The 26,096-nt window shown below is 42.1% G+C and overlaps 1 protein-coding gene across 13 annotated transcripts in view; it reads right to left on the bottom strand.

Annotated features, from left to right (window-relative positions):
• The window catches only part of dcn (decorin), a 77,711-nt gene that overhangs the window by 24,474 nt on the left and 27,141 nt on the right, over positions 1-26,096 (bottom strand). For 4 of the 13 annotated variants that reach the window (XM_035651464.2, XM_035651497.2, XM_035651505.2 and 1 more), the window contains 6 exons: positions 19,293-19,392; positions 16,309-16,326; positions 16,031-16,216; positions 15,330-15,401; positions 13,391-15,083; positions 11,531-13,162 (listed from right to left, as the gene is read on the bottom strand). In XM_035651464.2, the coding sequence (XP_035507357.2) occupies positions 12,064-13,162; positions 13,391-15,083; positions 15,330-15,401; positions 16,031-16,073 (2,907 nt within the window). In that variant the 5' untranslated portion in view covers positions 16,074-16,216; positions 16,309-16,326; positions 19,293-19,392 and the 3' untranslated portion in view covers positions 11,531-12,063. Of the gene's footprint in view, positions 1-1,700; positions 1,804-11,530; positions 13,163-13,390; positions 15,084-15,329; positions 15,402-16,026; positions 16,217-16,308; positions 16,327-19,292; positions 19,393-22,005; positions 22,085-25,745; positions 25,806-26,096 lie in introns of those variants that run through there. The other 9 variants (XM_035651447.2, XM_035651473.2, XM_035651481.2 and 6 more) reach the window with 5 other exon arrangements.

Here is a 26,096-nt window from a genome sequence, read left to right as displayed (position 1 = left end):
GTACTGAGCTGTTAGGTTCACAAACCGTCAGAGTATCTAACATCAAGGCTGTTTCTCTTCACAAAATACTACAAACAAGGTGGAGGTTTCACATTTTCTTCACCATTGACATTAAAATGTCATAATGTCAGCAAGCATATGTGATGTCTAATGGTCCAGAATAAGATTATGGAATTTCAGCAGCAGGTCAGATGAATGCATCTCGTCAGAGCACATACGGTAAACAAAGGCAGCATTTTGTGAGGCTGGGGAATCCACAAAAAACAAGACGAATTCTGTCACAAAGCATTTGGATTTAGCAACAGCAGAAGCCAAAAGCACATATGGCGAATGTGAGCGTGAAGGCCTTAAAACAAAACCACCAAATCTGTGCAAGTTACAGTGCGCTTGGAGAAGTCGAGATGTCAGCTGACACAACGCACTGTTGATATGTGACCTGAAGCCAAAAGGAGTTCAATCATGACGAACTGTGATATACAGATCAGAGGAAAGACGAGATGACTGCCAAATAAACCCAAACTTTTTTATAGCATAATGTTTACTGTTGGATTGAGTCCATTTTTTCCCCCATCACTTTTGAACTTTCTAAACTTTCTTTTTTCTCACAACACATAAAAGTTTTTCCCCAATTCAATAACAAGTCAGAGCTTCTGTACCATCTACAGTATTTGATTGGTCCCGTCAGCTTTCAACACCTGGTCGATCTGTCTTATCATGTGAAGGCTGTGCAAAAAAAGAGATAAAGAATATAATTCGAAAGACTGTTGATGCTGTAAATTCTTGAATGTCATTTATTATGCAAAGCTTGGCTTGGGTCTGGGTTACATATCAAAAGGAAGAAACCCCTGACATGCAACTTTACAGGTTAATTGATGTATGATTTGATTGATGATTTTCAAGTGTGCAAAAAGAAGCAAACCAGTGAATGATATCACCTCCTCCTACGATTTTTTTTTAAGTCTCTGAATGCAACTGACATGCTGAATTTAGTGTGTGTACAGTATTTATTTTCAAAAGACGCTTTGAACTCGGAATATGGTGAGAATTTAACAGCACTTTAGTGGAAACTTTCAGACTGGCTGTAAAACGGGTGATGTCTTCACCAGGTGATCCAAAGCTCCTGGGTGCCATTTGGCCCGCCAGAGGCAGAAAAGCGTCCGACTGGGAAAGACATTACGAGCCAAACGCTGCCATGGCGTCGTGGCAACTCAGCGTGGCAGAGACAATCCTCCCTAACAAAGCCCGGTTTGTGTCCGATTGCCATGTTCATCTGGGTTAGTCAGAGGGAGTGTTTATGGACATTGAGCACGCTACTGTGGTGATGATATTAGGGGAAAGAGGGACGCGTACGAAAAGACTGTTAAGTGGCAACACAGAGTTAATGGGTTTTTTTTAAACATCCCCTCTGCTAATAACACATTGAAAATGAAATTACATTATAATGTCATGAGCTAGTCTGTTACTTTGGAGGAAACACAACTGCCAAATAACAGGATAAACAGATGTACACACACACACACATTCATGGGTGGTACTATTAAGCAACATTTAGTACATCATTCCAATGGAGATAAGTCCTGTCTGGCAGCCGTACAGATGTTCAGATAAATGGCCGGTCAGATGTTTCTCGAAAACATTTTCAATATCTTTTTTTTTTCAGCAAAGCACAAATTCAGCCGTCCAGAGAATACAGTACTCACCGGCGGCACATGGTGGAGAGCGGAGGATTATAAACAAGCTGCCAACGAGATGACAGCGCCGTATGTAACTGCCATCTTTGTACAATCCAAACGCAGCAGGAGGCTGGTGGGAGAAAAAAAAAATGTTTGTGGAAGTAAGTTAATGGCTGTAAACAGAGAAGTATAATATAAATGTTATTATACAATTATAATATAAATGGAAAAGAAACACATTATTTCCCTCAAGCCAAAAATCTGGATTCGTCACAATTTCCATGTTAGTCACTGAATGTTGAAGATATTAAAAATATTGTGCAGATCAATTTTGAGCTTGTTTTTTACAAACAAAACCAAAGAAGACTCATTCGACATTTTGGGGAATTCCATTATTAGTTCAATTGCTGAGAATAATAATTCAAATAAAAAAGCTACAGAACAACATATTGGTCAAACTGTTCTTTTAAAAATCTTCTCCAATCGGTCTGTTTCTCTTTATTTTTTTAATCTCCTCCACAGTGGATGGATTTTATGAGAGCATTAGAGAGCCATGGTGGAAATAAGTTAACCACAATTGCTTTTAGCTTAGTCATATCTACTTTTTAATCAGGTTTTTGGATCTTTGTTGTTTTTCCACCCTGTTCTTGCTCCAGGTAGGTTGAAAATCAAGGATGCAGTCAAGACTTTTATGTAAGCCTTCAGTTTATTTGGCCTTGACCTTTCAGTTTCAGTGGGATCCTTGAGTTTGGGTTTGTGAGTATTCCTGCGTGGTTACTGCCAGCAGACCACTGCAGGCCCTGTTGATTTTTATCACCGACTTGGCAAAAGTGTTTGCTGCATTTGGCTGAATTTTCAGCAGATCTGCTGGAAAATCCTCACCAAACATCTTGAACCATTAAACAACAACATGGAAACCGTTCTAATCTCAACTTAGACCATAATAATTGATTGTGCTTTTCAAACTGGGGACAGTTAAAGTGAGTAAAAGGAACAAATTGTCTGAGGTCATCAAACATAGAGAAAATTGCAGTTGTGAGAGTTTGTGACTTGCTCTTGATGTTGGTCTCGATCAGCAGCTCTTGTTCAGACATGTCCAGAAAAGAAAAACAAACTTCAATGCGGTATCTGTACTACATAGACCTCCATAAGCCATCACAGTGTCTTGTCCACACCCTGTATTGGCAGGAGCCGCATATGTCAGAGGTCTGATAAAACAGAAGGTCAACCATCTCTCTTCACCGTAAATTTAGTCCAGACGAGCCATAAGAGCCAGCGTTGATCCTAATTGAACAGAAAGTGCTGGACAACTCTCTTCGGCAGACGGTAAGACAAGACAGAAGGCACTGTTCGTATCCCGAGAAAGGTTCTCCTGTTCCATCCACATTTATCATTTTATGTGCCAGAGGAGTAGCAGTCCAACTTCCCCTTTTAGCTTGTAAGTTTATTTCTTCAGAGTTTGTGGCAGGAACCTGCAGGTTTGTTACCGAAAAGTATGTGACTGTGGGGAAAAGTAAGAAAAACACTCAAAATACACTTTTTCTTGTTATTTGCTGCTTGAATGCGAATTCAATAAATACTTTATGGTTTATTCTTTGCAGCTCAACTGAAAGAATTAAGTGTATTTTGGTTGAGGACCAAACATTCTTCATTTCCCTTGTTTTTGTTCAATATGGCAACCTAATCTTCACTCCCAACTCCTCTGTGACATCATAGTGCAAGTATGAAGCCATATCTCATTTACTGCAACACATGCATCCACAGTCAGGAATTCCACAACTCACAAGAGGTAGAGATGGGATTGGTGGGAACCCTGGATATTCCACGTGATTGCATTTCAGGTGGTAGGGCTAGTTTGCACAGCGACACAAGGGAGCACTCAACAGACGATGGAAACTGCTTTTGGGAGTTTGTAATGTGCAAGACACATGGTAGGCCAACTGCACAACACTGCACCGGTTTCTTGGTGCAGAGGGGAAACTGAAGCTGCTTTCAGAGGAAGGGAGTAGCAGGACTAGAAAGAACAAGAGGGGGAAAGGGATCAGCAGACGGAGAGAGTGTTGGTGGAGCCAATTAGGTGTTGGCCACATCTGTTCTCTTCCTGACTCTTGCTAATTCATCTGCGGTCGATGGCAGCCCAGCTTTGCATGGAACGGATGAGATGTGGTCAGACTTTTCTCCAGCGTTCTCATGGCGCTTTCCAAAACGCCCTGAGCTCTCCAAAACTTTAAACAGTCCATGTGTATTCCAGTGTAAGATGAAATCAAATATTCGTGTATTGGCCATTTCTGACCAACTCATTGGTGGTGTAGCAGCCAGTATATGGCAGGGAATCAGAAGCCAATGTCTCAGTTTCATATTTTCACTTATTGAGTCCAGTGTTTCTGATCCTGACTGGTTGAATCTGGATATTTTAGTTCTTCAAAGACCAGCAGGCCAGAGGACCATTCAGTTGCTCTTGGATCCGTCTGCGTTTACTCTAAAGTCTGCCCCCATTCTTTCCACATACTTCACATTTTCACATCCAAGTTTTGCGTGGCTTTGCAGTGTCTTTCCTGTCTAAAGTCTGGAAACTGATGGGAAGGATGACCACACGAGCTGTGGCCGCAATATTTCCGCCTTAATAATGTCTGTATCTGTGACCTGGACTGGAGGAACTAAAACTAACTTAGTGGAAAATGCAGGTGTTTAGATCCTCTCCACTAGGCTGTGAATACACTTGTCTGCAAGTGTATTCTCTTTTCATACATTCTACCATTTAGAAGTCAATGAGGTAATGGGTGGCAGTGGAGTCGAGATCCTCAGGTTTTGATTAAAATTCAAGAATATTGGGAAAGTTTAGAGCAAAAACAGGTTCAGATGCTGAGAGGGTGGGAACATTTCCAGTAAAATAAACACATACTCTCAGCCTCAGATGCTTAATGATTGAGACCTCTTAAAACCATAGTTGTGGGTATATTTGTTTCTAAAAACAAATGAATAAATTAGTCATTAGAAGTACAATGAGGCTGATGAAAACGGTTGGAGATAACCAGGGATATCTGTCAAGAATCACAGAGTCACCGTCAAGAAAACTCAATGATCTGAGCATGTCAATGGCTTGAAGTCATTAAATCGTGAAATTGGTTTCTTGAATATTGCACACTACATTGTGAGAAGAGACTGACGTTGAGGCATTAAACATTTATCATTGAATAATTATTGAGTAACTGAGCAATAAAATAGATGAAGATGACTACTCAGAATGGATTGAGCGTGGGACATCACTCACCGCTCTGGCTCATGTGTCTTATGATAGTTTGCTATCACAAATTTGACACATCTGTTTTCTGTCTCCCAACTCCTTCTTTCTGGAAACTTTTTCCCTCGGAAGGGTTGAAGAGTTAAGTGTATCATGTGGTTGCCAAGTGTTGCTTCACTCTCTGCTGATGCAGCAGGAACAGTGAATCCTTGAAAAATGGGATCAAAATGGCCATGACACTGGGTGAATTTGTGCATTCAGTGTTACATCAAACAGGGTTGTGAGATTTTTAGAAAACAGGAAACTGGAATCATTAATTATATGATGTTTTTTAACCCAAATTCAACCTTATGGACCTAATGTGCTGAAGAAAAAAGTCTCAGAGCTCATAGCATGGTTGTAGACTTGGTCTTTGTTTGTATTTGCAATATAATGTAGAATATTGAAGACAATGGGTGCAATGTGGCTAAATCAAATAACATGAGGGGCACAGGGTGGAGTAGCATCGAGCTAAACGGATTACACATAATGTTAGCATCTTTTCTACAGTTACTGTTCTGTCATGAGTGATAACCTTTATAATCATTCACCAACCTATTCATTTTGCTGTTATATTAACGTCAAGATGATCTAGTTCATTGGTTGGGATTTTTGTTAAAAAAGGGAAATCTGTCATACTCAAGTTGTTGAATGAAATAACATTAGCCTTGACAAATCTTTGGACAAACTCCCAGAGTGTGTTCACACACACTGCTCCTTTCCACTTTGTATGGTATCGTCTTGTGTTTAGACTTGCCTGCCCTTCAGCAAAGCATCCAGTCACCTGTGCCCACACTTCCCAACCCTCCTCCCCTCCGTCACATCCCTTACTGCTCACATTAAAACCTTTTCAATACCGTACCGCGATCAGATCAGAGAAAGAAAAAAAAAATCACCTCTAATTTGCCATCTTGTTGCCAGTGCTACTAATTCATTTTTATGGCTGTCAAATTAGAGGCAAAACAGGAAGTGGAGCCAACTCCCACGTCAGATGTTACAGGTGATGCTGTAGGACGGCGATGACAGAAAACTTTCTGTAGCATCAGGGGACTTGTTGATATCAGCGCTGTAATGTATTTGGGTTGCGTAACATGTTGCCGCTGCAGCTCAGGTCCAGAAAAATGTTCTCAGTAGTTCTTTCCTTATATCCCCTTTAATGACTCAGCTGGTTTTGTCTGCTCATTGACATTCAAAGCAGACATCAGTAAAAAAAAATGGAAGCGGGGGAATAATTGCTTAGGTAATGTCTGCTGCTGAGCATGGAAAACCCTGTTTTCCAGTTGCCATCCTCAGGAGACGTGCAAAACCCTTCTTCGTAACTTATTTTAATTGCTCAGCGTGTTACTTTCACTGTCTGTCTCTTCATGCCACTATTTTTAGGCCCTTTGAACAATGTTTTGTTATTAATGACCCGCTTTGCCTCATACTGACCTGTCTAGACTTTGATTAAGTGCAGTACCATGGTAATTGCCAACACAGGAAGCAGAGAAGTGTTTCCTACTTGCTTTATAGATTTGAGTGTCCTGTGCCTCGGGCAGACATATGGTTGAGGAAAAACACGCTGAGCCACGTAAGAGCACCTGATTTTGTCTGAAAACAAACGGAACAGCAGAGAAAGCGTTATTTTATTAAATGCTTAAAAACACAATGTTCTTCTCAATAGGAGTTACTAAGGAGTCGGTCCATTACTGAACCCTATAAAATGTGTTACGAGCATGAAGCGGAATGCTATTAAAGGCTGTCTGTGGTTTTGTCTTGTTTGTTTTCATCCGTGTTCGGGGAGGGAGGGGACACCTGAAGGCCTGCGGGGTTTTCAGTTTCACTGGCTGGCCAGTGTAAAGCCAGGAATTTGCAAGGAAGTCAATGGGCAAGATTAACCTTTGACCTGCAGATGAGACGATAAAATCGAAGCAGAAGAGGGTGACGTCAGTTCAGACGGGATAGATATTTCAGGTGGTCGGGGCAACTCCCGATCAGTACAAATAAAGAGTTCTGCTTCAAAATGTAATCTACTTGGTTGAACGCTTACTTTGAAAGGTACAAAGTTGTATAACAGTACCACCTTTACAGTTGTAATAGTAAATACAACAGATATTACAAAAATTCAGATGAGAAGAATAATGAGATTATTCCAACAGAGAAAAAGCAGTAAGGCCTAAATCGGCAGTGGTATGATTTTAATGAAGCAGCAGCAAATGACTGGGTAAGTTAAGTATAGACCAGAGATCCAGGGCAGCAAAGAAGAAATGGAAAGAGATGGGATTTTCTTTTTAGGCGAAATCTAACGATGTAACGGACCGAACAGTCCGTCTGAAGCAAATAAGTATCTTTAGGCAAAAAAACCAAAAGGGTAACATCAGAGATGATGCTTTAACTTGCTCTAAAACCACACTGTCGATGACCTAAAATCGACTTATATTCAAGTAATATACTCCACAATGAGTCAAGGATCCAAGTGGCTCCAGGCACATGCCGTAATTGCTGTTTGCAGGAGTCTCTGTGCAAACAGTCTCAAACAAATGGCCAGTGGTGGGGAAATATGTCGGAAAGACTAAACAGGTATTGACTTAATGGTAAACAACCATCACATTCAATACTTGGCGGCGGAGAGTTGGCAGCTTTATTTTATGTAAATTCAACTGGCATGTAGCATTTAGCCAGGCCTGAGGTGGAACTCGTGTTCCTGACTTGGCAGATTTTGAACGTTGTGCATTTAGTCCCTAAATACACGCAAGTGTAAATTGAATATCACAATTATATAATGAATTACTTCCGATAACCTTGAACAAAAGTGTATGAAGTTATTTGTTACAGGAAATACATTTGAAGCATGTTTCCTCTCACAGGAAGGCACTTTTGAATATTTCATAGTATTTCAATGAATTCAAACCAGATAACAGTTTTAACGGCAAACTGAACAATTAATAATTACTCCATGCAGGGGTGCTTGCAAGTAAAGTGTGACATCTCTTTAGTCTCGCTTTCTTTAAATAGCCAGCTGGCGAGTGTATGTAAATCTCCTTTCAACAGTAGCAATGTTAGTTAAATTTCTAATATTAATATAGCTGTTTAAAGTGTATTTAAGATTGAAACCCTAAACTGAACGGACGCATATGAGTCTCTACAGACTATGAGCTGAAGAGACTCATATTTCTGCTTTTCCATATTTGTGCAAAAAGACGTTCCCTCACAGGCCCCCTTGTGGAGCCCCTGAATAACAGAGAGCATGTGTGTGTGCAGTGTGTACATGAATGTGTGTTTCAGCAGTGGACGGGCTGCACCAGACGTCGCCCTGCAAAGTGTGTGAGAAGATTTGTATATGAGTATATTTCACAATTTGACAATGCACAGTTTTTCTTTCTGCACATGCGAGGCCTGGTGCAAAAACTGATCTGTATGTTCCTGTGTGTGTGTGTTGTCAGTGCAGGTCCAGACCAGGAGCAGATGATGGGCTGTACATGCGTGTGTGTGTGTGTGTGTGTGCGTGTGTGTGTGTGTGTGTGTGTGTCTAGAGGTCCCTCTGGCTCCCATGGTTTCTCTCTCTATCCCCTCCTCCCACTCATTCTCCCCTCCCTCCCTTACCTCTCAATCTGTCCTCCGTCTCTCGGCTAACTCAAGCGCCACCTCCCTCTCGCGCGCGCAATAGCACTCTGCTCTGATCCTGAGGTGGTTTAACCCTTTGCAAGGACTTTTATATCCTTGTGAGATTTAAGTTTTAGTGTCAGAGGCGAGTGAGGTCATTGTGGTCAATCCTAACTTATGAGTTTGGGCCTATGGTTACAGTTAAGATTGGGCTTGCTTTGGTTTGAGGTTCAAGTTTAAGTTAGCTGAGATAGATGGGTTTAAGGTTTGGGTTGGATTTAGGGGATGAATGCAGTAAATGGGAGGTTTGCATTGCTACAGTACAGTGAGACACAGATTGTGTGTGTGTGTGTCACAGAGAAGAGAGACACAGCAAAACTACATCTGTATGTGTTTCTCGCAGCTGCATTCAGTTATTCATGTGAAAAAATAACAGCCACAAATTATATGCTGCCTTCTGCAACAGTCACTGAAACATAACCCAAATGATTTCGATAAAATTCTTGCTGCAGCTCATGAAACTTTTAATATTCAACTTAAAATCACACGAAATTGCAGTATTTGCGTTTATAAGCTGCCAATACGAGTCAGCAATTTAATAAGGATTTTTTTTGACTTAGACGATATTTTTCCAGCTCCAGATGCATCTTTGGAAAGAAGCCTGCGAGGTTCATAAATACGAGAATTGGAACAGCGGCTGAATAGTACCACAACTCTGTCTGTTCGTCTGGCTGGCTCACATGCAGGGTGTGGTTTAATATCCTGTTCTCTCTGTTCTTTTTCGTCTTCCTATTTTCTCCTTTTGTGTGGTCAGATTCCTGTAAGAGCTTATTTAAAGTGAATCACGAGGAAAAGCTCAGATTTTATAATATTCGCAGTTTGTGAGTCAACTGTTCAGAGAAATTACAAAATAAAATGCAACTTTTTAATTTTAGATTGGAAACTAGTATGGACTGAAAAGCTCTTCATCAAGGCATTGCAATCAGAAAAAAGATAAACAACTTACTGAGGTAACAACAACAACATACTAATGACAAAATGAAGAGTTGATTACTGGGGTTTATTGCATTATATCTGTGTGTACTGGATTCTAAGTCATGTCAAAGTGAAAAATAAATCGTAAAAGGCACAATTTTGCAGGAAATGTAATTATTCATATAGGCAAATATAAGAAATGTGACTAACATTAGCAGATGGGTGACACTGACACAAAGACAACATTCTTTCCTGGGAGAGGATGGCAGTAAACAACGAGCCCTTACTGCTTCTAATCGTGCAAACAATCCTGCTGGGATAAGCTTCGGTATCAGACTGCATCCAGCACAGGATACAGAGGAGCACAAATAAACTCAACCATCTGCCAGACTACTTAAATAAGCACACGGGTTCAGACTCCGTCGAGGGAGCAGTTCACATGATCACTATGAATGCCAGTCCCACGCACATACAACCAGACTACTGCGGAAACAAGTGTGCACACAGGTACTGTAGGTACTGTAGGTATGCATGTGTGCACGCACGCACAATCCAACTTTAAGATGATCGAGTGCAGGGAAGAGGACAGAAAAGGAGAAAGAGGAAGGAAAGGAGACAAAAAGAAGAAGGGGGAGGGATTCTGGGGGATGCAGGTAGACATGTGGTGCTGCGATACGGGGTCAGGGTCCTTCTGGACCGTAGGGAGGTGCTGGTGAGCTCCCTTGCCCAGCCGAAGCTCTTCCCTTCTGGACACGCACCGAGCCAGTGGAGCCTGGATCCATCCTTCAAGCCCTCCCTCCTCCCCTTCACTCTCTCTTCTTCTTCTTCACACTCCCCTCCCTCCTCCCTCCTCCTCCTCCTCCCCCTCCTCCTGGCACTCCCTCTCGCCCCCCTCCTCCTGCTCTCCTTTCCCAGGCCTTATGGGTGCAGTGCCACGTCGCTGAGCGAACTTATTAGACTGAAGGAAAGAGGGAAAATAGAGAGAAAAGTGCAAAGCACCTCCACGTGGGCTTATGCCTTTCTCCTCTTCTGCTTTTCTTTCATATGAGAAAAAGCCACTTCTTCACTTACTGTCTCAAATGTACATTTTTTTCCGCAGGCTTGTGCTCAAACAAAATGCCCTCACGTTAATGCAGGAGAAGCCCATAAACACCTTTGCTCGCCTGTGAAATATCTCTCTTCTCTTATGACTCACGCCTGTGTGCATACATGTGTGTATTTGAGTGTGTGGTGCTGCTTGTGACCCTTAAATATATCCTTTAAACCCACAAGATAAACCTCCTGACTTATGCATTTTATTCACTACAACTTTGTATTTGCTGACTGGAAATGAGGCAAACTCAAGTTCTTGAGATCTCATTTTACACGTGCACCTTAAAACCGACAGGGCCTTTATGACAACCGTCGCCCTATACATCATTGCCATCTAGTGGATATTATGTTACACCCACACACACACACACACACACACACAATACTAACTATTTATTACTATAATTATTATATTATATTATATAACTATTTAGGTTTTGCTGAAAGTTTCTCTGTATGTATGTAGATTTTAGGCCATATGTTTGCTCTTTCTTTTGAAACCTCAAATATGATATATAAGTTACTGGCATCATTTTTGATTCAAATGTTTTGCCAAATTAATCTACAGATGTTTTTTTATTTTGCATTTGTTATAGTTACAGCGTGGGCAAATGGACGCTAGATGAGTGAGTGTGTGAAATATGTGTATGCTTTTGTTTTGTGTGTTGATTGCCATTTTATATTGCATGATATGCAACTTTAATGGATGATAGATGAATGTATTTGTTGTTTTTTGATTGTGTTTTTTCTACTGCAGTCCAAGGCAAATTTCCCAATGAGACAATAAAGTCTATCTTATCTTAGATCACTCAGAAACGGTTCAGTCTCTTCACCTGAAGTTGGCATCATGTGGGGGAAGGTTTGATACGGGGAAGACAAAAATCAAATTAAGTTTTCTGCAACAGCCATCTTTCTCAAAAGTATTTTCTTTTAAGGAAAAAAATGTCCTCAGATCATTTCACTCAGACACAAAGAGGCTTTTAGTCTTAAAGCTTTAGGAAGGTAGCAACTTACAGAGCTCATTTATATGTGAATGTTAATAGAGCGTTCAAATTTAAAATATTTACAATATTAACTTAATGTCAAGTCGCATTACAGTATATAGAGTGGAAGTCAAATGAGCACGCAAATCATTATGAACATGGAGATCAGTGGAGGTCTTTAATAGCACATCACATTACTTTGGTTGAAGGTGACTTTAGGTTAGGTTATTCCTGCTCCGTGTTATCTGCGGTTCTCCAACCTTTGAGACATAACAATCTGTGGGAGGAGAATTAATTCATAAGAGCAGTCAAAGAGTGAGGCTTCGGTTGGATACACACACTTAATTGAATTCCACACACAATAAATATTTCTTTTTTTACTCTGGTGGTCACTTTCATTGGTTTCTGGCATAGAAATGCTATTGATAAAGCCTTCAAAGGATCTATCTTGTATCTTTTCTTTTGAAGGTTCAGAAGCTCAATAGAAGTGCACCACCTGAAATCCCCGTAAACATCTAAAAGCCTGTGCATCCAGCTTCCCCATGTCAATTAAATTGTGTTCCAACTGCACTTGTATGAGCCTGCTGGGACTCAGACTATTATTACCCCAGCAGAAAGCGTCACGAGGCACTGACTGAATCCGGTTGTGTGTTAGTGCTACTGTATGCAAACCCTGCGGCAGATGTCTGGGAACTTGGCGCAAGGTGTTGTGGCACAGGTCTAACTGGTGCAGGACGGGTAACGTCCTGAAGGCACCTAATGCCACTTTGAAGATCTTGTTCCGAGCCAAGCCCAGGTGCTCCAAGTTTTTCAAGGTGCTGAAAGCTGCTTTCTTTATGGAAGCTATGAGATTTCCCTCCAGATTTAGAGTTTTCAGTGAGCAGGGAAGGTGTCGAGGCACTTGCTTCAGTCTGTTCCCTTCCAAGTTGAGGCTTTCCAAGTGAGTTGTGTTCAGGAGGGACTCCCTGAGAAGACCTTTGTTTGTCAGTCTGTTGGCACTCAGATCTAAGACCACGAGCTCTGATATCCCATTGAAGGCTCCGCCACGAAACTGCTCAATGAGATTCCCTTTGAGATACAGCTCCTTGATGGAAAGCGGTAAAACCCGAGGAACCATTGTTAGCTGGTTGTGATTCACGTTCAGAGTGCGCAGTTTGCGCAGAGGAGAGAGCACTGCGTTAGGAAGAGATTCAGATCCATTGCCCAGGCTGTTGTTGCTGAGGCTCAGGACCAAGAGGCCGGGGCACCGGGCCCAGGCTGCCTCAGACATCACACCCAAATGGTTATTGTCCAGACGAAGCTCCTCAAGAGAAAGTGGAAGGTCAGCTGGAACACTTACTAGGAGGTTCCTATCCAGGTAGAGTCGTTTCAGAGCTGGGATCCCCTCAAGGGCTCCCTCTATGGCCCCATCTGTGAGCCGATTGTTGCTCAACACAAGGAACTCCATCGAGACGTATTCCTTGAGCAGGTCCAGCTGGATGCTGTTGATGTAGTTATTCATGAGGAGGATATAGCGGGCATTGTAGGGAATGCCGTAAGGAACTTTATCCACTCCTTTGTCTGAGCACTGGACCACTCTGAAAGACAATACAGGACTCAGGTTACACTTAGTGATTTCAAAATGAATCTGAGACTAATGCTAATCGCACACGTTTCATAGGGATGCAGGATACTAAAGATGACATTTAAATGGAATAAACGATTGAGATACAAGGTTTTTTCTCTAGAGGTGCTGCTGGACAGAGACATTTTTATTTGTCTAATTAAGTATTATTAAGTGTAAATTATATCATTCAGTGTCTTACCGTCCGTAGCAGGCACACTCAGGTGGACAGTAGTTATCCAGAAAGAAAGGAAAGTGCGTTGGCGTGGTGACATTCTTCTTCGTCTCTGGTGGCTTTTGGGTTTTATTGTCCTTTTTCCTTTTCTTGTCCTTGGACTTTCTCACTGTCTTATTTTTACTATTTCTGTTGATTTTCGTTGGCCTCGTTGAAGGTGTTTTGGCAGGTGCCGGCTGCGGTCTGGCTGGAGGTTTGGTCACTCGCGGTTGGGGAAGAGATGCTTTATTTTGCCTCACTGCAAGTTCGGTGTCATTTTCCACCACTTTATCGGATACTGGGTCGCCTCTGGGCTGTGTCATGTTTGTTTTATGTGTTAGCTTGAGCGGTTTAGTTGTGGATGTATTTTTATTTGATTTTGGTCTAGTATTTGGTTCTTTAGTGGTTAAATCTTTGGAAATAATCTTTGATTCTTTGGGTTTTGGTGATGCTGCTTGCACACTGGGGGTAAATTCAATCTGTGGGTGAACGGCAGTGTTTATTTCTTGTGCTTTGTGCACGGTTTGGTGCTCCTTGTGTGCAGGTTTTGACCATATATTTCCATCTTCTAAATTTGGACTAGCCTTCACCTCCAGTTGATTCTGCTTGGGATTCTGGCCAGGACGCTGTAACTCCTCAGTGAGGAGATCTTCAAGCAGCGAGACCGACCTCACATCGCCAGGATCCACTGTGGAGACTGTTGGGTTGGAAATAGTGACAGCAGGAGGAAAGAACTGAGCACTAACTTTGGCGAAAGGGGAGGGAGGGAGGAAGGAGAGTGGAGAAACGACGTGTGTGGTTGTAAACGTAAATGGTGGAGGGTCATTATGATGAGGAGGAGGAGAACTAGGAGGATTTTGAGACTGGGTGATAATTTGAATTGTTGCAACAATCTCTGATTCCTTCCCAATGTGAGCAGATGATGTTCTCAACAGAGGAACTAGTATGTGATCCTCGTTTCCTCTTTCTACTAATTCATTATGCTTTTTACTATCTTCCCCCTCTTCTGCTTTTTCCTCGTTTCCTTCTTGCTCTGCTATAATAATCTTGTCATCACGAGTGTCTCCTCCTGTCTCCCCATAAAGACTAATCCCTGCAACCAGCTTGCTTTCTCTCTCCTCTTCCACTATTTCTCGTCTCAGCTGCTCCATGCGATCACTTTTCGGAAGTTTCACATCTGTTTCATCATACTCTGCTTCCTCTTGTGTCTTTGTATTTTGACTTCTGACCATTTTCCAGTTGTTTGTGTTGTCTGAATGTATTGTTTTTACCATAATGTTTTCCTCTCTCTTCGACTTTGGAACCAAATTCAGGCCTTCCTCTCTTTTCTCCGCCACAACTTCCATATCTATATCCTCCACCATGTCAGCTACAGAATATTCCTCTCTTTTTGTACCTTCCCCTGGAATAGTACTTTTAGAAAATATCTCAGCAGTCCTTCCTTTCTCATATCCTTTATTTCTGTCCATGAAATCTTCAATTTTCAGCCCATCCTCTCCGATTTTCCTAACAGGGTTTGTCTCTGGACTCAGTCCATCACTCCCTTGTTCCTCTTCCGTTCTCTCAGTGAGTCCTGCAGCTACGTGTCCCCCATTTCCTCTCTCCTCTGCTGATACAAAATAATCTTCCAACTCATACTGGTGGTCTCTGTCCAGCCCGGCAATCTGCGTCACAATTGCTTCTACAGAACAAGACAAATACTCCACTTAGAAGATGCATTTTGATAAAAGTAAAACATATAAAACAAGTTGCAAGCAAATACAAAATCTAATCTTATAATATACATTAACGTTCCCTTCCAAAGGCGCATGAAACAATTTGCATGGAGGACGTTTATGGGCTGTTGATTATAGGATTGTAATTACTGGGACAGGTAAAGCCATAAATTTGAAATGTTGCTACAAAAAGACCCTAATGTGATACTTACTTGGCTGTGATACGTGTGAATATCCAGGAACTGTGATGAACACGAGCAGGAGTAGGAGCGCTTCCATTTTATCTGAGGGACATGGAAAAAGCATCAATGGAGAGAGTTTAAGATGAGACTAAACTCATGGAGAGGTTAGGTTTTTATATATATATATATATACTATATCATTTTTTTACTTCATCCTTTCAATAGTTGATTTTAATGCTTTTAATACTGATATCCAGTTTGCAGTCCTGGAGATCCTGTGTCTCATTTAACATCTGAATAACCCCACATGACATTGTTTTATCACCTTGATACTTCATGATTCAAAAATCTGAAAATGACAATGCTGTATTTTTTTACCGTCATCAAATGTCCAAGTAACATTTTTTCTCAAAGGTAGGGGCCACCACTTCAGTATTTTTCAACATATATGGTTATCAGAATAGAATAGAATAATATACATATATATAAAAAAAATTAAAAAAACTTTCAATTTTTTTTTTTTTCAATCTTATATAAGAAAAATATTTTTGAATTTTGCAAGTACTATCAGGTCTGCATATGTACAACTGTGGGTTTCCGGGGCCCCAAACAATGATGAAATGAGCGTTTAATGGCAGAATCATAATACAGCCTGAAGATATGAGAAGCTTCCTAGATATTACAACAACATTTTGTTCAATCAGCTTGATTTGTGAGTGCTGCTTACCTACTATGAGCTTGGCCTCCTTGTGTGTCAATGCTGAGTTCTTGCATTTGTCAGTCACTCGTCCAGCCTGACCCTACACCTGCCGCTGTGTATGGACTGAGGGAGCCCGGAAGAAATGGGGCAACCTTTGAACCACGCGCACCGACCACCACCGGCAAGAGACGTCTTTAATGATCCATTCCCCCTTTTTCTGCATTGGTGAATTTTCACACACACACTCTGGATGAGCCATAATTAACACTCCTCAAATGCCTTTATCTGGAAGAGGATTCTCACACTTACCCTCGACGTCAGAGGAATCTGAAGGATCAATAGCGGGAAAGAGGGGCAACTTTAGGAACGGGTCAGAGGTGACGGTTGGTTTTTACAGTGGTCACTGTTTGCTTCGCTCGGCGGAGACATTAGCATCCCAGTGGTTATATGGGGGTGACACGTAGCTCCTGGAAACTGCTTGGCCTTTGACCCTTCGCTAATAACCTGCTGTACTTCAGGAAGTCTGGGGGCTCCAGATGCTAATGTGCAACTTCATAGAAATCTGACTGCCTCTTTAAGGTTTCAATTCCATTTCATGTTCTTTTCCTGAGGCTATAATCTCGATTCTTGAATGAGCTTTAAGTCACTCAGTCCAGGAAACAGGGTTTTTTTGTTCAACTTAAGATAATTTAAAAAAACAAAAAAAAGCATCAAATCTTTATATTAGAGAAGCTGAAGCCAGATAATGTTTTTAATTCAAATGTTTTTGTATCAGAAGTTTAATCTGTTGGCAATTTTCTCTTGAATTTATTAGAGTTATTATAGTCTCAGAATATCAAATTCCCCTCTGTGTACTCTCATGATTTGGTCACATTATGCATCATGTCCGCTCATGTACAAGGCAGGACAGATTTCCTCAAGGTTTGATTCTGTCAATCTGCCTTGGGATTGTGCATTGTATATTTTCATACGAACGTATCTGAGATATCCGCAAGACTGAAACAAACAGTTTGAATTTGAATGAGCACCTTTTGAAATTGAAGGGAAGAAGTTTGCCGAAGAAAAAACCTTAGCAAACTTCTTCCCTTCAATTTTTAATCCAGAGCATGTTAAAATAAGCAGAAAATCTTCCAATACAGTTTTTTACTACCAAGGTTACTACATTTATTCTGTTTACAGGTGAGCTGGTTATTTGCTCAAGCATTTACAAGAAAGGGACTTTGACCCAGGAAGCAGTGACTGATTTATCTGAGGCGTAGTAGCTTTTATCAGCCACAGGGAGGCAGCATACACCCACACATGAGTGCCTTGAGTTGCCATCAGAGGGCCTTGTTTTGCATCGCATTGGAAAAACACTGCAGAGGTTTTAATGTTTTTGTTTGGGTCTGTGGCCAAATCGATTCTCTCCTCCTCTGCACCATGACGAGAAAGCGAATCCACATGAAGACTGAATGACAGGAAAAGTGGGGCTGGTTGAACCAACAGCCCACAAGGATGGGGCTCAAACAACTTGAGCTGTGGCATCTCATTTCCTGTCGAAGGTGACGTAATGTATAGCAGAGGAAGGTGTGAAAGGCAGCAATAATGGAGGAGGCCGAGAGGTGGGGGTGGTTTCTTATTACACCTGCAGCTGTTTCAGAGTAAAAATAACACAGTCTCTCTTGGTGCCTGCTGCATGTCGCCATTGAAGTGGACACTTTCTCCTTGTTTACCTCAAATACCGACACATCTCCTGTTTTTATTTTATTTTCACAAAGACCCCACCATCCTCTCATTGACAGCGTTAAATGCCCACTTCTTCTGTGCCTCAGGCATTAGTCAAAAACTAATTTAGTTTTTTTGTTGCTTTAAAATTAATGTCTGTCCTGTTCTGTTTTTGTGGCTTGGACAGAAGAAAACAACCCATTTGTAGACGTCACCTTGCGTCACAGGATAAATAATGTGATGAAGAAACTTAAAAACAGGCGTGTGTTGTGTGTTTGTCACCGGAAAAAAAAAATAAAAAAAGAAACTGAGGTCATGGGAGGTGAGCGACCTCCCAGTCTAGTGTGGAATTTGCACGGGGTTTTCCGTCTGAATGGGTGTACGTGTGCGTGTCTGGTCAATGAATAAATATGGGTAGAGGTGTGTGTTTTTACTTCTGTGAGTGTGTTGCAGGGGCACTGTAGAGCCGCTGCTGTGTTTTGATGTGGGTTATGGTAATTGGACAGATAACTGATGACAACATTAACGCCACTTGCCCCCGGGGTTTTTGCAGAGGACCACACCATCTAATTTACAGTAAACGGACCAAACATCAATATTATGCATCTAGAAGGCATAAATCTCTGAGGGAGGGTGACAGAGAGAAAAATGAAGTAGTTGGAAACACAGGCAGTAGGAGGAAAAAGCTTGAGTGACAACACGGCTGTGTAAGAATAAAACCCTGCCCCCAATCAATCCCATCTGCTCTGAGCCAGTCTGCTGGCAGCCGCGGTGTCGGAGGGACGGGGGGGTTAACAAGGGCAAAGGCCAAAGGTCACAGACTGTGATCAATGGCTAAGAGCGTCAGACGCACATTTGTGTGGTGTGTGCGTGAGTTACTGGCCGACGGCGCAACAATGGAAATGGACTTTAATCCTTCTGCTATTCTGTCAGAACATATTCCTCATGTTCACGTGATACACATTTTCTGTTTCTAATCTAATTTCTTTCATAGTTTTCATGTAATATATCAATAATTCTGATATCAGGCATGTGAGGCTTAAAGTAAACATTAACAAACATTGACAAGAACAGAATCCTGGCACTGTCAAGAAAGGATAATATTATTGGGTGATTGGATTTTTAGGAGATTAATAAACATCCAAAATGTTTTTCGAAAACAATGATTGACCAGTCGGTGCTATTCTGTGTGTTATCATTTCTTTGCCATCCAAATATTTTTCCTGCTTTATTTATTTCGCCCAGAGAGGGAAGGAGTCATCCTAAGCAGAGGCTCCACTCCAACACTGTTGTCTTAACCCTTCCGAGAATAGCCCCACCAAATTAAACTTGTGTTTTTGTTCCAGAATGAAGTTCTTGTGTCAGTAAGTACAACATGGCAAGAAAATACAGATGAGGAAGAGGAGGGGGGGGGGGGGGGGGGGGGGGGGGGGGGGTAGGAAAAGGTAGAGAAATGGGAATTTCAAGCAGAAAACCCCCGGCGTTCAGGCTCTTTTTTCACACTCAGCTTTGAAGTTTGAGGCAGAGAATCAAAGATACGAACTGGAACAGAACAAGAATTTCACTGGTGTTAATGAAGCTTATCTAACCTGCGGGTCAGTCAGCTCCTCAAACATCGCATCCAGGGTCAGGACAGGCCAATTGAAACAAGGTCAGGTGTGGAAAGGCTGGCTGGATGGAGACAGTAGTCTGAGAAGAATAAAAACAAATATTATTTATATGGTTTGCAGCATGAGTCATTTTATCACCCTGTCTGTTTGTCCAAGAAGATCCAAAATGGATCCTCTCTCTCTGCCAAGTGTGACGCAAGTGTCTCCGCTAGTTACTGACCGACACTTAATTTCTCCAGCCTGCGCCCACCTGAGCGTCCATGGGTATGGGCACATTTGGCACATTGTTATTTCGAGGCAGTGGGACGTGACTGAGACGCGAAATCCTCATCTGACGTAAATGCCGCAGTATTTTACTGTTATTTTCTAGGTTGTATTATCAAGATATTAATAGGCATCTACAAAAAGCATTTCTCTGGCAGACGAGAATTCTCGTTTACTTCCTGGTAAATCCCCCAGTGTAATAGCAATCTGCCAAGGTGCAAGCACATCTGACTATTACAAGGAATGAGAGATTAAACTCCGATTGATTTATTGCATGTTGTGCTCAAAACACACCCATGCTTAACTAAGAGACTAGCTAGAACCCGTTTGAACCACGTGTCTGGCACAGCAACCTTTTTTTCTGCCTTTAAACTTGTAAATGCCCAACGCTCAATGCATTGTAGATCATGCGCCTAGTTAGCTGAAACAGACTCAATTGTACGAGCCTTTGCAAACTCTCTTAAAACTAAAGATTCCCATTAAGAAGACAACAGATCGATTAATTTCCCCCCATTGACGTAGAGAAGACGAGCATGAATGCAGAAATTCGACGCAGCTTTGACATTTGGCCGTCATATATTAGGAATACTGAAGCAGTGTAGCCGAGCGGCTGCTATTGTCCTGTAGATTACTCCATTGTTCCTCAGAGTAACTCATGTTGCTGAAATCATAATGATGATAGAGCTGTGTGTGTGTGTGTGTGTGTGTGTGTGTGTGTGTGTGTGTGTGTGTGTGTGATTAAACGATTATTGATGCTATCAGCCAAGAAAAGCTCACCATATGCTACATGACGCACGTGTCAGCACGACATGCCGTATTCCAGTGGATCAAATGGTCTGCACTGTTAAAACTCTAAACATTTCCAGAATGGATGCACTTTAAACAGGATTCAAAATAGCTGCCGAAAGCAACAAGTGTGAAGTATGTGGGTGGAGAAATGTACAGGATGTATATATATGGGGCTTGTATTGTTTCAGCAGGACACGGGGACAGATGGGCACACAGTGTTTTGCTGGGTGATGTGGGTCAATGGGCCTGGTTAACAATTTTCCAGCGCCCATTAGGCAATCTGTCACCGTGCAAAACAAGGCTGAGGACTGACAGACAAGGTCAGAACTTCACATTCCTCTCTCTCTCTCAAATCGCCTGCTGAACACTGATGTTCTAAACATACTATAATCAATATTTTAATTAACAATAGACCGAAAACCCATGCGTAATGTGAGTGATTGCACTAACAGACTGTACTGTATGTTTAAAACTCACACCAAAAATGAGGAATACTCCAACATTGAATGAAAAGCTGAATGTAACTAAAGAAGACACTAGTTCCAATTCCCCACAGTTCTAATTTGGCATAAAATGGATACAAAAGTCCAAAAAGCCCAGTGACCCTTCAAAGTAATCTCATCTAAATCTCTACCATGACATTAAACAAACAAAACTAGTGCAGATAACTTTTTTTATAACCCTGAATCCAAATCAGCCTACGCTTTGTCTGTCTGTGCGTGCGTGCGTGTGCTTTTTTGGCGAGGGGGCCCTTGTTATTATGTCCTGCTGCTTTTCAATAGAACAGCTGTGCGAGTCTCCAGCCCAGCCGCCTCCGAGAGGAGGCGCAGGCTGCCTGGCAACTGCTCCCCCATTGGCCAACTTTCCTCCTCCCCTGACCAATCACACGGGGCCATGCGATGAGGAAGAGAAAAACACAACAGAGCGAGCACAGAGAGGACTGTGAGAAAGTTTGCCATGGAAAAAAAGAAAAGATTTGAGAAAGCAGTGAGTGAGCGTATGTGACTAATCAAAGGGAACTGTCTGAAACGTTTTAACTTATTTCCAGACAGATTTGCAAGGAACTCTTTGAATGTTTAATAAATTTTATCTTGACCGATATAGAGGTTTTACTAAAGTCACACTTAAAGATCACAACAAATGGGACATTGCGACAAAACCCCACACGTGGTTGTGTTTCCAACGATGAAAGACCCACTCGCACACACATTTTATGGGGATTCTTTTGAGCCACATTGACTCAAAGCCCGTTGCTTTATGTGACAAAGGAGAACGTGGTGACTGGTCCGTTGATGTTGTCGACTTTGTGTTTGGCAGGCTGAGACATGCCGCTGCAGAAACCCGTGTTTCCAGGGCTCTGAGTGGGCTTACTGGAGGGGATTTGAGTCACATCTCTTGGGGATAATAGGTGTTTGTTTTTACAGTGGCTGTGACGCATGCGGTTGCTAGATGTGAGGTCGGCAGACGAGTAAAGTGGCTGGGCCTGTTGTGGGTGATAAACAAGTGTGTGTGTGTGTGTGTGTGTGTGTGTGTGTGTGTGTGTGTGTGTGTGTGTGTGTGTGTGTGTGTGTGTGTGTGTGTGTGTGCGTGCGTGCAGACAAGTAGGTGGGCGCTGAGTTTATATACATCCCGTAATTACCAATCAAAGCAACGGGAAGATCGTTCTGAAGACGTTCACGGCGACACATGCACCCTCTCTCCCCCGGAGGTCACACTTCCTACGAAGAAAACAACGAAACTTGTGAGGAGGCACAGACACGAGGAAGGAGCGAGATGACTTTAAACTGCATAGTTCTGTTTACTTAAAAAAAAAAAAAAAAAACCACGTGCCAACACTTAGTAATTACAGACAGGCACACGTGTGGAGGCACAGATCTACAGCACACGCACGCACACACGCACGCTTTTCAATCTCAACAAGGTTTCCATGCTAATCTAAAATCATAGCTCATAGTTCAGACACATATTTTGTAAGTGACCCAAATTGTATGATTATATTTTACATTACACACATGCAAAATTGAGTTAAGGACATTGGTCCTGTCCTCCGACAAGGACAGACTCGCGACCGTCGTCGTATATCTTGATGAGCCATCTATACTTTGAAATGACAGCCGCCTTAGCCCGAGGCTCTAACAGGCCCAAACTGTAAAGTCGCCACAGCTGCTGAGGAGGCAGACACCAGACAGGCGCTGGCAAACTGCCATAAAAAGCAGTAGTAACGCTGGTGCTAATGTTTTGGTGGTGTCTCTTTGCCATGTGGCCCCCCGCCTTCACTGTGGCTCCCCCCAGCTCGGCTCAGCTCGGCGTTTGGCAACGGTCACACACACTCGACAAATTCTAGAAAAAGGCGACTGGATTCCTACAACACACAGTTCCACTGTAAATTGGAACTGTAAACGAAGAAATGCAAACACAGGGACCTTTGTTGAAAGAGTGTTGACAGGGAGCCCACACTGAAATAAATTTCCACCACGTGTGCGTACTTGCAACATTTGTTTGTGTTTTGTGTATATTTTTTTGTCCTTTTGTTTGTTTGTGTTACATGTCCTTGCAGTGCATTTGTCCATTTGGTTGTGTTGTGTGTATTTGCAGTGAATGTGTTGTCGATTTGATGGAATCGGTTGCTTCTTTTCTTTTCGTGTGTGTTTCTCAGGGCCACTGGATTATTCTCTATTTATCTGGTTGTGTAAATGTGCTATTTATTTGTGCCAGAATAAATGAGCTAGTTATTGTTATAATTTCAGGGATATCACAGTATACACATATGCTCGCCAGGTGTGAATATCTCATGAAATAAAATGCTTTTTTTGTTTCTTTTTTTCATCGTTTTTCATATATCCCTGTTTTCAATCATCTCGCTGGGCATCAACCAAAAATCGCCTGCTTTGTGTAAATGTTGCGCAAACCTCCGAGGGGCGTTTTTCCCCGACTGACCAATTGCCGTTCGAATCAATAACGAGCCCCTGCTCTTTCCAAGACTACACGTGTGTGTGAAAAACAGCTTCAATCTGCTCCCACCGTGCTTCCCAGACAATCCCAGCCTAATCCATATGGTCCAGTTTTGGATTACCGTGTCTGCTCCACCCACCATCTCCGCATTATGGACAGGATTATATGAACTCTATATAAACACACACACACACACACACACACACACACACACACACACACACACACACACACACACACACACACACACACACACACACACACACACACACACACACACACACACACACACACACACACACACACACACACACACACACACACACACACACACACACACACACACACTCCCAACATATAAAACATCTATCTGTTTTTCTGAAAAAATAGTGATTACACCTGCCATTTCCTCAGATTAGCTGGAGTAGATTTGAGAAGATCAGCTCCGCAAAACACAAACAAAAGCATTTAGGCTGATTCCCTCTCATCTGGCAGGAGGAGGAGGAAAAAAAAAACATGGCAACCATCAAATGTAGATTTGTTTTGTTTGCTATATGGGAACATGTTGCCATAGTGACCATGATACCTATTACACTTGGCGGATGTATTTCTGCTCAAGCAGATGGTTTCAATTCAGTGTCTTGGGAAGTGGGGTGTGTGTGTGTGTGTGTGTGTGTGTGTGTGTGTGTGTGTGTGTGTGTGTGTGTGTGTGTGTGTGTGTGTGTGATAATGGTTCTGAATGGGCCGGTTTTGTGTAGATGAAAGCCACATTAACAGATGGTTCATTGACTGTTTCTGCAGCACCGGCGTTTCAGGCAGAACTTTTCATTAGCTGCGTGATCTTTCCGATGACCTTATTTTTCTTCGCTCGTACGGGCGAGAACGAGCTAAACTACTGATGTGGTTTCTCATTTTTCACCAACTTTTCCTCTTTCAAGGAGACTTAAAAAAAGGGGTTATGGCTGTGTTCTACAAGAAAGACATGAATGAACATGCAGGTGAGTTGCTGCTGCTGTTCAGAACATGACACTTGACACGAAAGGCGCTCTTACAGGTGCAGTAGGCGCTCAAACATGAAGCCACTTATCAAATATTGCTAACTGAAATCATTTGACAACTAACCACTTCTAATAACTGGATGTTTTAAAATCGAAAAAAAGGAACCTGAAACAACGACCCCAGCTCATCCTCATAAGATTCACAGACGAGTAGAAAGTAATTGAGGCTTTGAGATCTCAAAGCATCTGCTTAACAGCCTCAAATGTATAAATTGTGCCCTCATGCAACCACACAAAATTGCACCTAACATTCCAAAACATAAAAGCGTCCTTCCCCCGTTTTTCCCCCCAGTTTTTCTCATTAGCGTTTCTCTGACTTTGCATTTTCCAGCTGCTTGTATTCTTTCTTGCCATTATCTGTGAGCACAGCCCTGTGAAGAAGTGGATGATGAGCGGTTTAGTGCAAATGATCCAGACCTAAACAGTGATTAACATCCCTGGTGAAGGACTCAGTGGTCCAGACACATTCCCAGCTCAGAAGCTGTATTTTTCCCCTTACAGGCTCCTGCAAAAAAACCTCTGCAGGCAATCGACATTGAAGGGCAATGTCTTCTTCTATAATCAGACAGTTGCAATGGCACATCTGAAATAATGAGTGGTGTCTGAGGAAATGTGGATGTATGTGAATCAGGATTTTAATGCGAGCAAAAACCCTGTCCTCTTGTGCATTTGACAGAAGCAGGATGAGGGGTCACTGTGATGGGAGCTAATGCTGCTCCTAATAAAAATTAATTTGAAATGCATGTTTTCTTGTGAGCAGTTTTCAAAGCTGTCGCAGGTAAAACTGGTGGGCAAGAAGTGATTTGTGAACTCGCCTGTGATCAAGGCTCATACACAAACACATGCTTTCCAAAGAAGCCAGCGATTTGAAGTGTTGTATTGGACGTCTGAAGAAGAGTTGGGTTTATTTATTTGCCCTCCGAGTCTTTCGAAGTAATTTATGCAGACAGTCAAAGTTATTCCTCGCGTCAGAGCTGAGGAGGCTCAATCTATGCTTCGCTATAACGTTTCTATGGTATTAGATTGCCTATGAAATATATTGTATGCTCCACTGCATTTTAGTCTAGTTAATGATATTATTCAAACCGTAATCCACCATCATGTGAGGAAAATTAATTCTTTGTTTTGACCAATCAATTCCGGACTGATCCAATGGGACGGTGGTCTTTTAGCTGAGCCTTGTATAATCCTGAAAACAAATTGACAGAAGGTATTAAGGTATGGGGGGGGGGGGGGGGGTAATATGATTTCTGCAACACTGGCAAACAAAGCCGCGCACAGTATGTTATTGATGTATACATAAGCCACCCATGTTCGCTCCCGGTTTATTCCTCTGCTTCTTGGAATTATAAAGCAATAACCCCTTTACCTCCATGTGTCCGTGTACAGTCCGTCGCAGCGCCAGCAAAGTCAACAGAGAGCGTGTGAACTGAAATGCAAACATAAATAGGTCAGCTAAGATATGTTTTTCAGAGTTCATGTGTGAAAACAGCTTATGTGACAGTATATATTATATATATATATATGACCCATGCTTGTTTTTTCTGCAGCGCTTGGTGCCAACAAGTAGCTTGCGTATAGACCCGATTCTGACAGAGACAATGTAAAACAAGCAATCTTTGCAGTGAGCGAGCCAATTGCTAAGAAGCCGAAAACTTGTTAGGGAGGAGAATTTGTGTTTCTGGTCTGCTAAGAGCTGGACGAAATAAAATTGTGCATT

Source organism: Scophthalmus maximus, chromosome 12 (assembly GCF_022379125.1).
Source record: "Scophthalmus maximus strain ysfricsl-2021 chromosome 12, ASM2237912v1, whole genome shotgun sequence".
Taxonomy (NCBI): domain Eukaryota; kingdom Metazoa; phylum Chordata; class Actinopteri; order Pleuronectiformes; family Scophthalmidae; genus Scophthalmus; species Scophthalmus maximus.
The sequence above is the reverse complement of the archived record's forward strand: the minus strand, read 5'-3'. Positions and strand labels throughout refer to the sequence as shown.